The sequence below is a fragment of the Cygnus olor genome, chromosome 6 (assembly GCF_009769625.2).
Source record: "Cygnus olor isolate bCygOlo1 chromosome 6, bCygOlo1.pri.v2, whole genome shotgun sequence".
NCBI lineage: Eukaryota > Metazoa > Chordata > Aves > Anseriformes > Anatidae > Cygnus > Cygnus olor.
In genome coordinates, this window is record NC_049174.1 from 17,351,939 (window position 1) to 17,364,049 (window position 12,111).

Consider the following 12,111-nt stretch of genomic DNA (forward strand, 5'->3'; position numbering starts at 1 on the left):
TCCCAGCAGGGAGGCAGCAGCTTCAGCTGGACTTTCCCTGCACATGCTCTCACGTGGTCACTGCTGTTTTCCTCCACCTTCCCTGCCATGCTGACTCTACCTTTGGCTGCCTTAGGTCGAACCTGTGATAACAGACTGCTTCCATTCTTGACCATCTTTTTTTAATCACTAATTGATCAGACACAAAATATATATATATTTAAGCATGGATCATGGTTGCATCACCAAAACTGCAGGAATGCCAAAGTAGCAATCACGGCTCCAGCTGTTGGTAGCAATGGCTCTAAAGGTTCATCCTCATATTTGTATAGCTCATACTGCAGCAAAATCCTGAACCGTCGTGCCAACGAAAGTCAGAATAATTGCTCACAGTTTGACTGTAGGCACTTGTTAGGCAAGTCTTCTCAAACTCTAAAGATGTTATCTGGAAAACTAAAGAGCTGTAATTGAGCTCAGTTTCTGGACAAGTGTGGTAAATTCTGAGGAGATTTATTAATTCATCAAAGCTCCTTGTGAGAGGATCTGAATCCTTCTCTGAAGGCTAGCATAGAAAGAATCAACTTTCTTACTTTTCCTGTAGAAATGATCACAACAGCCTCCCTTGCATGGAGGGAAGAGGCAGCTATAATGAATTATTTATCCGTAGCACACTGTAAGAGGGATGTACTGTGATTAATTGCAGAGCTGGGCAGGAAATGGTTTCCTTCTCCCAAAAGATTTTTGAGATTAGAAATGTGTCGCTGTTTCACACTGAGATAAAACCAAAACCCTTCAAAAGATCTTAGAAATAGAAGACAGAAAGCAAGACCCACCTACAAAAAAAAAAAAATCATCAGTCCTATGTGTACAACTCTCTTGCAAAACAAAACTCTGACAAATTTATAACATCTGAGATGAGAGTGTGCTGTGAGATTCCAGGAGTCCTAACCATCCCACTCTACCTGCGTAGCCCTGGGGAGTGCTCTAGTGAGGAGGTTTCCTGGCTGAGGGCTCTGCACAAATCAACACACTGGAGCAGGGAAACAAACACCTCTGATCTCATGTGAGCACTCTCACTGCTGAGTCAGGATGGGACACAGCTCACAGCTTCTCATGCAGGAGGCACTGTATGACTCACTGCAGCAGAAGAGTAGAGAACTTGGCCCAATTACTCAGTCCTCAGAGAGCAATCTGTTGTTTGTACGGACCTTTCTGTTTTTACAGAAAAATGCTATAGAGCTGAGTCATATTTTATTAACCTGTTTGCCTCTAGATGTGAAATCTCCTTTTCTTTAAAAAGCTTACAGGGAAGTGAATTTTTATTTTTCTGAATCATTCCCCCTGTATGCCTCATAAATAAGAAGCTTTTCTCTAGATTTTTTTTTCAACACTTCCAGTTTAAACATGTAGCCTGGCCATACAGGAGTGTCCTGGTGTATTTCTGAGGGAGGCTGAAAGTTGATTCACTACATATGATGTAACAGAAACTTCAGAAGTTGAATCTACTCCACTTACAGTCACTGTCTTTTTCCATAAAGGGAATAAGAAAAGCTTTGCCTTACCTTCATTATGGCTGTAGAAGTTCTTACTTGACGTTGTTTCTCCCCAGGGTACAACAGTGGTAAAGAAAAAAATGATGATGACTGAAATGACTTGAATGTATACACATTAAAAACATATGGTCTTCTAATTGTGGGTATGGGCTGGTGAGGCTGGATACCTCCAGAGATCAGATAGATTCTTTTTCTGGCACCAGTAGAAGGATGTGAGAAAAGCACCAGGCATCTCCTTTGGTCCTTTTTGAGACAAGCAGAGAAATAAAAAGTGTATGCTGTGTGAGCAAACATTGCTCACTTAGCAGTGCAGCAGTGATTTCAGAATGTTTTGCAAAGAATATGCACTTTGAAGCTTTTTTAACACTGGGACATGAAAATGGAATGTCTCATTCAGAAGTGTTTTGAGCCACATGTGCCAGATTCCGTTTCCACAAACGTGCAAAAAGCAGAGGCTAGCTAAACTCCAGTCCAGCTACCAGCCACATGTAAGTGTGACATCCCCAATTCATTATCTCCTCTTAATTCCCCAAAGGCTGGCAAAAGTTACAAGGCTAATGTTGTTAGAATCTGAAGTCTTCTTAGTCAGATGCTCAAAATTAAATTTGTTTAGTAAAATGAATACCTGGGCTTGCCAATATATCTCAGCTCTGGTGCAGGAGACTTACACTGATGGGTCAGATGGTCAGTCAGCCTGCACTATCAGCATAGCTGTAGTCTGGAAACAGCATGAGAATGCGTGAGTGATGATCTCTCTGCAGCATGGGGTGTCAATTATAATGCTGACCATGCAGTCTTCCTCTAGGAGGCTCAACTACAAAGCTGTCATCATCATGATGTTATGTGCAGAGGAACAGAATTACATTTCAGACATTTCTTCCTTCCTCTGGCAGTGCTATCAAGATGCACAGTCACTATGTCACACCAGAGCTTCCACTCCTGTCTCAAGCTCCCTGAGCCCATCTCCAGGTGGAGCCTCATGATATTCAAAAATCAGAGCTATGCATGGTGGAAGGTCAGAACATTTTCACAGTTTCTCCTATAAGGACCCCGTTACTATCATTAGGGTGGTGGTATTCACTTTGGGCTTGTCCAGGCTGCAGAACAAATGCCATAGCCCTGTGCATCAATTTTCCCACAGTAAAACCTAGATAAAGAACAAATGGTCTTTAAAACTGGATAGATTATTTATTTCTTTATTTTTTTATATAACCGTAACATTTGGCTAGTTCAGTACTAGGTCCCCACCCAGCATGGTGTATCGCCATCTGCATTTGTCTGTGAGCTAGCAAATGCCCTGTAGTCATTCTAAAGTAGAAATTTGCTTTCAGAGACAATGAAGAAAAAAGTCTTCCAGAGCTGTGATCACTGGCTTGGTCACAGGGCCTCTTCCCTGAAAGACAGTTCAGGTTATGTGGATGGGGGGACCCCCTCTCCCCAGGGCTGGTGCACCGTCTTAAAAACAGAGCACATTTTGATGCAGCCGCAAGTATGCAGTCTCGGGTTATCATGGCTGTTGACGTAGGCAGTTTTACCTCTGGGTTCATTTATGCTTCTCTCTTCTCCACTCCTTATATGATGGGATTTAGGAAATGAATTGCAGGCTGGTGGTGACTGCAGATGTGGGTGTCCCAGCCTGGATGTGACCACTGCTGACAAAATCCAGATATACCATCACCTTTTTATTAAATCCAACAGACTATATTTAGGAAAAAACTTCAGAAGAACAGGGCAGAGCTGTGCTCTTCCAGTTCGCTTTTGAAAGCACGACCATCTACCTCTGGGGTAGGTGAGATCACGGATGACGCAGCAGCACTGTGGATGATACTGACAACATACAGACAGGGTATTTTTGTTTCTGTTTTCACATTTATGATTAGCCCCAGAGTTGTGATGATCCTTTTCTCATGTCGCTCTTGCTATAACAATTCACACCTGTGAAGTCTCAAATCATATTACCAAATCAATTTGATTTGGTACTATTTCTGAAAAGCAACCAGAAGCACCAGGTGGTCCATTTCTTGAGTGAGACGTGACATTAAGGGTGTTCAACAGTCCCGTACCTTTTTTTTTTGTTTGAACTGGCTGCCTGGTCACATTAAAATGAAAGTTGCAGTGCTGGTTACAATTATAAAATTTTACAAAATCTTGAACTTACTGTAGAACATCGCCACATTGTATGCACATGTTTTGGGGTCTAGTTTCTCCAGCATGAGGAAATAGGTGTGATAACCCATTGACATCACTTACCACACATTTACTCAGATGAATTATTAAATAGATAGATAGATGGGGTTTATTGACAGGCTTTTAACACTGTTGGATAATTGTCTTTGGATTTGATGCGCTCAGGTGTTGGAGAAAATGTCTCCATACATAAATGGTATAATTTATAAATCCATAAATGTGTGGGTTTTAAAAACAGTTATTCCAATATCTATGCTTAAGATACAGATTTGATACGAGTGAGTGCCAGGAATAAAAGCTGTGTCCATTATTTTAACAGTAACTGGGCAAAATCTGATCTTCAGTAGCCATTAAAAAATTTAGTGAGATTTTTATCTATTTTCAAGTACCACTCTAAACTTTATTGTCTTTAATCTAGTTTACTTGTTAAAGGAACATAAAAAGGGACATTAGGAATGCAGATTTAGTGTCTCACAACAGTCAAGATGAAGAGTAATGGCTGGGAAGCCTTAGCTCTCAGGTTCTACTCCTATACTAATGTCACAAAAATTATATTACTGGGACACAGACATCTTTCATAGGCTGTAGAGGCAAAATGAATGGCTCCTTTTGCCGAGCAGAAGCAGCTCTCCTGACTGAATTCTCACCCAGCTGTAATTTTATGCACAGCCAGAGCAGCACCAATCAATCCATTGCAAAGGCCTTTGCTCTCAGCAGAGCTGGGCAGGGGTGTGAGCACCCCAGTACGGTGTATCCCCATTTTCTGATGGGATGGGGGTCTCACTGTAAGGCCAGGGACCAGACAATTTGAGTACAGTTGTCTTAGTATTTTCATAAGGTATAGTATGCCATCCTGGCTAAAAATGCTCTGGTCTCCAGAAAAAAATGAAATTTATTTTATTGTTTGCAACATTATGCTCTCTGATGAAGGGTAATTAAAAGACTTGTTTTCCAGGTGGTGGGAAGTCTGATAGATTGATATATTAGTTCATGTATTTGTTTACTTACACAGTTGTTTTTCAATCTGTTTATCACCAGGGGCTGTTGTCATTTGCAAAAACAAGAACACAAGAAAAAAAAATGTTTGTGGAAAGCTCTTTCGTGGGCCCATGGCCTAATTTTTTCAGTGCAGAGGAAATCTTATCCTGTTCACAAATAGCTCTGAGGGCTGTATCTCTATCCGAGATTTTAGCACTCTACACAGGTGTAAATATAAGTCACAGAAAATTCAAATTTTGCCCAGCTGAGGGTTACTTTGCTCCTCTGGCTCCAAACAGCAACTATTTTTTGATAAAAATAAAATACAATAGAACACTGGCTTTAGGAAGTATATTTTCCTAGATATTGCCCAGAATTAGTATGGAGCCCCTTTATAGGGGTATGTTGAGGGGTGGTTTTGACTAACAGATGTCATTATGATTAGAGAACACAATGGGTACTGACTTGCTTCACCTCTTTCTTTATTTCAGGGGGATTCCTTTTCCTGGCCAAAGGCTCCTAGAGGACATTAGTGTTCAGTGACATTAGGAAAAGCAGTAAAAAATTATGCTTGAGTTTGAGCGAGTCACATATAAAAGTATGTAGCCATATATCACCAAGAGAAGGAGTTTCCCCTAAACTTCAGTCACCTATTAATGCTAAACTGGTAACAATCACATCTTACTTGAGGTTACTCTCCATACCTCTGTCTCCTTGGTCATCGGGGATTTGCAACCGTTCTCAGGATTTACCGGAATTTAGGCTAACAGAGCAGTACAGGACATATCATAAGTATGATTTATTAGCTGTTAGAGACAAATGGCTGGAACTACAAGGAGGTCTTTCCATTTTGTAACTTTGCCTGCAAAGATTTTTCTTAAAAGAGGTAATAGTCTGGTTTACTCTGTTAATAATCTGTACTGTTTTATGTGTAAGCCACTGTTCTAGGTTTTACCAACAGAGGAAATGGCACACTTTTAAAAGGAGATTAAAATGTGGTGATTGGGTTGCATATTTTTTTGTTTTCTGGCTTACTGTTGTGTTCTTTGATGCTCAAAATAGACTTGTATATGCAGCTGATACCATAAACCAGAGTAGCTGGTCTGACCCTCAGCAAACTGTTCCCTGTGCTGTGTTGGCACGTGACCATATACTTTTTCTATTCTGCATGGACAGCCAGATACCAAAGCCAGCCTGGCTTCTTGCCTGAGCTCAGCTTTCAAAGATGTGCGATGTTCTGTTATCACTTACCCGGCCAAAGGATATCAGATCTATACATTCACATATACTGCCTATGAACAGTAACTTAACTTTTTTATTTTCTTTCTCCTTGGAAGCCTTCCAAATCATTTTTTTTGCTCTGTTTCAAGCAAAATGGGAACACATAAACAAAATGTTATTGTTCATATCCCCTTGGTAGCCTGTGGCCCTTTGAGCAATAGTCAGTAGGCAAAAATTAATATAATACTGAAATAGAATGGTCTTTTTGTGGTTTCTAATGATGTTTGGGGGAAAATAAGGCCAGCAAATAGTATTTTCATAGTTTGTGATAAATTATATGGTGGTGGGTATTTACTGAGGCAAGTCTGGAGGATTTTGTTCTGACTCTGGTGAGAATTACAGCCCATGCTCTTACCTCTATCTGCATAACCTAAAACCTGTTTCCAACTGTTAGGCATCAAACTGAACATGTGTGAGACACAACTCTTGGGATATTAAATGAGTGAATCTTAGACCTTATCTATCATTTATTTGTCTCGTGTGTACCCATGTATATCGGAGGCATTTTTATTTAATTATTCAGGAATTGGCACATGACTTGCATTATCTCCTTCCTCTGGGTATCTTGCTGACAGAACAGTGCAAAGGAGTAATATCTTACACAGTAAAAACTGGTTGTGAGGAAGAGAGATGTCATTAAACCGTCCCTGTTGTGTGAGCAGAAATTACACTTAATACTAAGTACCAGTTTTTTAAACAGAATATGTTTGTGTTCATACCAGCAAATTTATTCAGACAGCCATAAAAGAGTTGTAAGGTTTCATCTTAATTTGCAAGTAAATCTCTATATATTCAGGCTGTGTCATTTTGACTGATACAGAACTGTGCACTGCTATGAGGCTGGCACGTGTATTTCTTTAGTTGGGAAAATATATGGCCTGAAAACATTCTTTGTAAAAGACTTAGTGTGGTCTAATGGCCTGGTCGAGAACCACTGAAATCAATAAGAATCTTTCTTTCCAGTTTGGTAGTGTAGGAGCATGCCACCAGTGTGGAAAAGTTTCCTCTGGCCTGAAGTTGACTAGCACAAATGTCAAAACCATTAAGAAAATAAAAGGCTGACAAACCAGCAACCCCATGGGCATATGACAAATTTGGAGGCAACTGAAAACACAGCTGTTTTCTGAAGTTTGCATGTGAACCATGCGCTCTGAGAAGACAGCTTATTCTGGCTGCATGTATATGAGTATTTTTTGCTTAGAAACAGAATACTAACAGTAGATATGGTGTAAAATGAACCTTAAAAGCAGCTGAAAATAGTTGTTTTGGAGTTGACTTGCTTCTAATGATCAGATTGAAAAAAAAAAAAGTGATTGATGTGAATTTCCATGAATTGTAACACATCTTGCTTTGTTCTGCTTTGAGTACCTTATCAAAAAAAAAAAAAAAAAAAAAAAAAAAAAAAAAAAGCTGGCAGAAATATTAGTTCCTATTTTTAATGAATGATCATCCTGCCGCATAAAAGGTTGTTTGGTGTCACTGCTGCAATGGGGAACTGCACACCATTTCTTTTGGTTGCTGCGGGTTTCATACGAGCAGCTCTGCCTTGGGAATTTTTCCGTGGTAACCTGTGAAGTGCATCAGCTACTTGGAAGGAGCTGTGACCCTGTGTACAAAACAAAAAAGTCCCTGTGTGCATGCACAGCCGCCAGCCGCCAGCTTTATTGTACTTTCCAAGTACAGTGGGGACACGGTGTGTAGGCACAACACGAGGCCCCGCAGCTGTGGGAGTCTGGGGCTGGCTCCCGGCTGGGGACCCCGTGCTCCCAGGCCCCCCTGGATCCCTCTCCCCACGGCTTGTTCTTCATCCCGAAGTCCCACAGCCAGATGAAGTCCAAAGCAGAGGGAGAGTCGTCCAAAATTGTTTTGTCCCGTGAATCCACAGGCATCCCTCTGTGCACCGCCACGATGCTCGCCCAGCCACGGGCCAGGTGCTGGAGAAGGGTCCGGGTTCAGCTGCTCTATCCTCTTGGATACCGCTGCTTTACCTCTGGGAAAGGTGAAATCCGGGGAAGCGAGGATCCCTGGTGAATTTTGCGCTTCTGTGGAGCAACCAGTGGCTGTCACTTTCTGAACCGCTACTCCGAGAGGAAGACACAGGAATCCCCGGGCTCCTGCTGCGCTTTAATCCCTTTTGCATACGGATTTAACGCGGTGCAGTTCTTCACCCGTACGCGACAGCCGAGCCCGGGGGAGGCGGGCGGCCGGGAGCTGGGCTCGGGGAGCTGTAGGAGGCCCTGCGCCCTCCCGTCCCGTCCCGACCTGTCCCGCCCCGACCCTGCCCGCCCACCCCAGAGGTGCCCGGAGCTGAGCCGCGGGAGGGCACCGGCCGGGCCCTGCCACCGTGGGCCCCGGGGAAGGAGATAAGGGCGCTTGTCCTAAGGGGGCTCCGCGCCACGCTTGGTACCGGCGAGCATCCCTCCCGTCGCCGTGAGGGGAAGCCCTCCCCGCTCTGCCCTGCCCCGTCGGGGCTCCCCCGGCTCCTGCAGGAGCCCTGCCCGAAGCCGTGCGCGCCCACCCGCCGTGCCGCCGCCCCGCGCAGCTCCCTTCCCACGAGATAAACGCAGGAGAGGGCGGCAGCTCGGGGCCCCCGGTGCTCCCCGTCGCTCCCCGACGGCCGCCGGCTGGGCCCGGCCGGGGGATCAGGTCCTGCCCGCCCCCGGCCCGGCCGCGGCGGCCCCGCGGGGCGGCTCCCGTCCGCCTTTCTCGTCCCCTCTCTCCAAGACGGAGCCGAGCAGCGGCGCTTGGGGCCGGCAGCAACTTTCCCTGCCGATACTCCGCGGTAACGCCGCAGGTAAGCGGCAGTGAAAGCGGGGCCGGCCCGGACGGAGGAGCCGGCCGCAGCCCCGACGTCCCGGCGGGACTCAGCCGGGGCTCCCCGGGGCTGCCCGAGGGGCTGCCAGCGCCTCCCGCTCCCGCTTCTTCTGCTTCATGCGGCGGTTCTGGAACCAGACCTTCACCTGGGCGTCGCGGAGGCGCAGCGAGCGGGCCACCTCGAGGCGGCGGGCCCGCGACAGGTAGCGGCTGAAGTGAAACTCCTTCTCCAGCTCCGTGAGCTGCCGGGTGCTGAAGCTGGTGCGCAGGGGGCAGGCGGGAGGCGCCGCGCCGCCTGCAACGCCGAAAAACACCGCGCTTCAGCGGGGCGGGGGCGGGGGAAGGGATCGGGGCTGGGGGGCGAGGGTCGGGGCAGGAGAAGGGCAGAGGGGAGCAGGGATGGGAGCGGTCCCCGCCCGCGCCCCGCGGCCCCACTCACTTCTCCCGGGCGGGCTCCGCTTCACTCGCATCCACTCGAAGGTGCGGGGGGCCGCCCCGGGAGCCGGGGAGCCGGGACGGGGACGGCCGAGCTCCGGAGGGGTCGGACGGCGGATACCGGGGTCGTCGGGTCGCGGCGGATCCCCGCAGCCCTCGCCCGGTGTCCCAGCTCCTCGTGGTCTCTCGTAGCCGGGGCCCGGGACCGCAGTGCACCCCGCGCAGGCGGGCGGCGCGGGGGGCGCGGAGCCGGGCGCGATGCCCGGCGGGGGGAAGGAGCCGGGCCCCCGCCGCGGGCAGGGGGGCACCTGGGCCCCGCGGCACAGCCCGAGTGGGAAGTACCCCAGGTCCATGCCTGCGCGGGCAGCGCCGCTCCGGCACCTGCCCCGCGCCCCGCCGGGGCAATATTGCCCTGATATAGGGCCGGAGCGGGCGGCACGTCCCGCCCCGCGGCCAATGGGAGCCCGCCGGGGGCAGCCCGCACCGGGGGTCCCGGGCGCCGCCGGCTCCCCTGCCCGGTGCCGGCCGCCCGCTTCCGACGCGGGGCTCGGGCGGGCAGCTCGGCCCGGCCTGACCCTGCGGGCCGAGGGACAGCGACAGGGGGTGATGGGGGGGGCACAGGGCCGGGAACCGGCGGGCAGCGCCCCCGGCCCCAGCCCTGCCGGGACCTTGGGACCGGCCGGATCGCCGGAGCCGCCGCTCACTGCGGAGCCGGGATTTCGAGGGGAACCGGCGCCTTGCCGCCGCCCAGGCTCCTGCCCTTGTCCCTGCCCCTGCCCCTGTCCCTGTCCCAGGACGGGGCTATCCCAGGACGTCGGGCCAGCGGGCACCCCCGCGCTGTCCGCACCCGGGGGGTGCTGCACCTCCCGGCACTTAATGGTCTTGCTACATCAGATAAGTGCTCTGCAGGCTCTCAGCAGCGAATCCCCCGGCTCACCACGCTAATGGGCTTTCATTTTTCCCTTGGCGATTCGGCATTCTTCACTGAGTGTTCGCAGCTGGCACAGGAAGCGAAAGGAGCGCAGCAGGCACAGGAGTGCAGCGAGTTGCACTGCCCAGCCAAACCCTCCAACACTTTCTCTTAGTCTTCTTCTCCCTGAACGGCAGGGAACAGGAAGAAACACGGAGGATGGAACCCTGAACTCCAAAAGTGGTCATCTTTCCCTGTATGGTTGCAAGGAAAGCTTGACAGCCCAGTCTGAACTACCTAAAACCTCGATGTGGATACTGGTGGGTTTCATCCAACTCCTGAAACTGACAGTCGTGTGTCAGTGCAGTGAAGGCAAGAGGCAGATCACACTTGGGCTTGGATGACACACTTGGGTAGGGAAGGAAGACGAAGAAGGGCTGCACTTCTCGGCTTTGAATTAAACATCGAGTTAATTTCACCTCCTAGGTTTTAGGGGGTACCTGTGGGCTCACTTGGGAAATGCAAGGGTTGCACCTTGCCACCAAAATATTTTATTCCCAAATAAAGGCCTGAAACTAAAATGTTTTCATCCATCATCCAACGCCTTCCATTCAACAGTCCAAAAAGTCTGATGAGCTCTTGGCCAAAGCACTGCTCACTGTGGCCTGGAAGAGGCACACAAATTTTGCGAGGGCCAGAGATGGTGCCAGCCACCCAAGGGTAACCAGGATGGCCCAGAGAACTTAAAACCCCACTGGGTCCTTTGTGGATTTCAGAGGACTGGGCTGGTGGCAGCAAAGGAAGAGCATGGGTAGATGCAATCAGGACATTTCACTGACGGCCTCAGGTCTCATCCCTGGGGATTTGGCCCTGCAGCGCAGCCCCAGCAGCCCCACCGCCATGCCCCACTGGTGGCACAGCTGCAGAGCAGCTGCGCTCTTCTTCGCTGTAAAGGTCCTGGGGGACCCATCCCTGGGGCCAGCCGGCACCAACTGGCAAGGACATTGGAGCACTTCGCTGCGTGTGGGCTCTGAACAGCAGCAGGGCCTTCTAACAGCCCCGCTCTCTCCCCAGCACACCCAGCTCATCTTTAAGGGCACAGGCTGGCTATACAGATTGCTGTTTTAGCTTACTCCAGGCTCAGCCCGCAAACAGCCTTTGCTGTAAGCCCAGAGCCCTGCCATTAGGTGTTCTTTAGATGAAGCCTTACTCATGGTTAGGGGCTGTGCTACCCTGATGCACTATTAACAGGATTATCACCTACGCTGCCCTATGCACAGGACACAGGTATAGCATAGAACAGTTTAAATCAAATACACCTGGACATGAAACCTGTGTTTTGAGGGAGGGTTTAAATTCTGGTGATGCAAACTTGCTCAGCACACCCGTGGCAAGGAGAGAGGTTTGGAACATGTCTTTTTCTGATAGAACAGAAGCCTGCAAACACCAGACTTTCTCTTTAGCAAAGAAAGGATGTCCACTAGGAAAGCATCTGCCCTCCTCAGTCCCCCCTGCTGTAAAAACCCCCGCCCGCAGTGAGGCAGACAGCATGGACTCTGGAGGAGGGCTGCTGCTGCCTTACTCAGCTCCTCTGTTTGCAGAACATGACTGCTTTAATTACACCTAAAGCTGTGTTTTAAATGCTAAAACAGGAGCATACGTTCTTTCCATTCACCCAGCTGGATCCTGTTACTGAGTTTCTCACTCGTTACCTGTTTGTTTTTGCAGGAGTGTTCAAGGATGTGGAAAGCAGAAACCATTCACTACACACAGGCCAAGTGTCTCCTGTTGCTGCTCTGCCTTTTGAGGAGGGGGTTGCAATTCTCTACGTTCCCAGATTTCACAGTGTTCAGCATTAAATAGCTAAGTCTCAATGATATGAAGTTGAGTGACTGCAGCTGGTTTTTGTTGTTGTTGTCGTTTTGCAAGAGGTCTACTGGGTAAGAGTCTCTGCACGTCCAAGGAGGAGGAAGA

The 12,111-nt window shown here is 48.8% G+C and overlaps 1 protein-coding gene across 1 annotated transcript; it reads right to left on the minus strand.

The window, feature by feature from the left end:
- Positions 1 to 8,842: 8,842 nt before the first annotated feature.
- Positions 8,843 to 9,797, minus strand: HOXD1 (homeobox D1). The gene is made up of 2 exons (XM_040562001.1): positions 9,232 to 9,797; positions 8,843 to 9,087 (listed from the first exon to the last, which is right to left on the minus strand). Exons 1-2 carry the CDS (start codon positions 9,578 to 9,580, stop codon positions 8,843 to 8,845), a joined length of 594 nt encoding a protein of 197 aa, XP_040417935.1. The 5' UTR covers positions 9,581 to 9,797.
- Between the last annotated feature and the right edge of the window lie 2,314 nt (positions 9,798 to 12,111).

Coding starts and splice junctions, on each gene's coding strand:
- HOXD1 (XM_040562001.1), bottom strand. CDS start 9,580: ATGGACCTGGGGTACTTCCCACTCGGGCTGTGCCGCGGGGCCCAGGTG. Junction 9,088..9,231: donor GCGGAGCCCGCCCGGGAGAA/GTGAGTGGGGCC, acceptor TCGGCGTTGCAG/GCGGCGCGGCGCCTCCCGCC.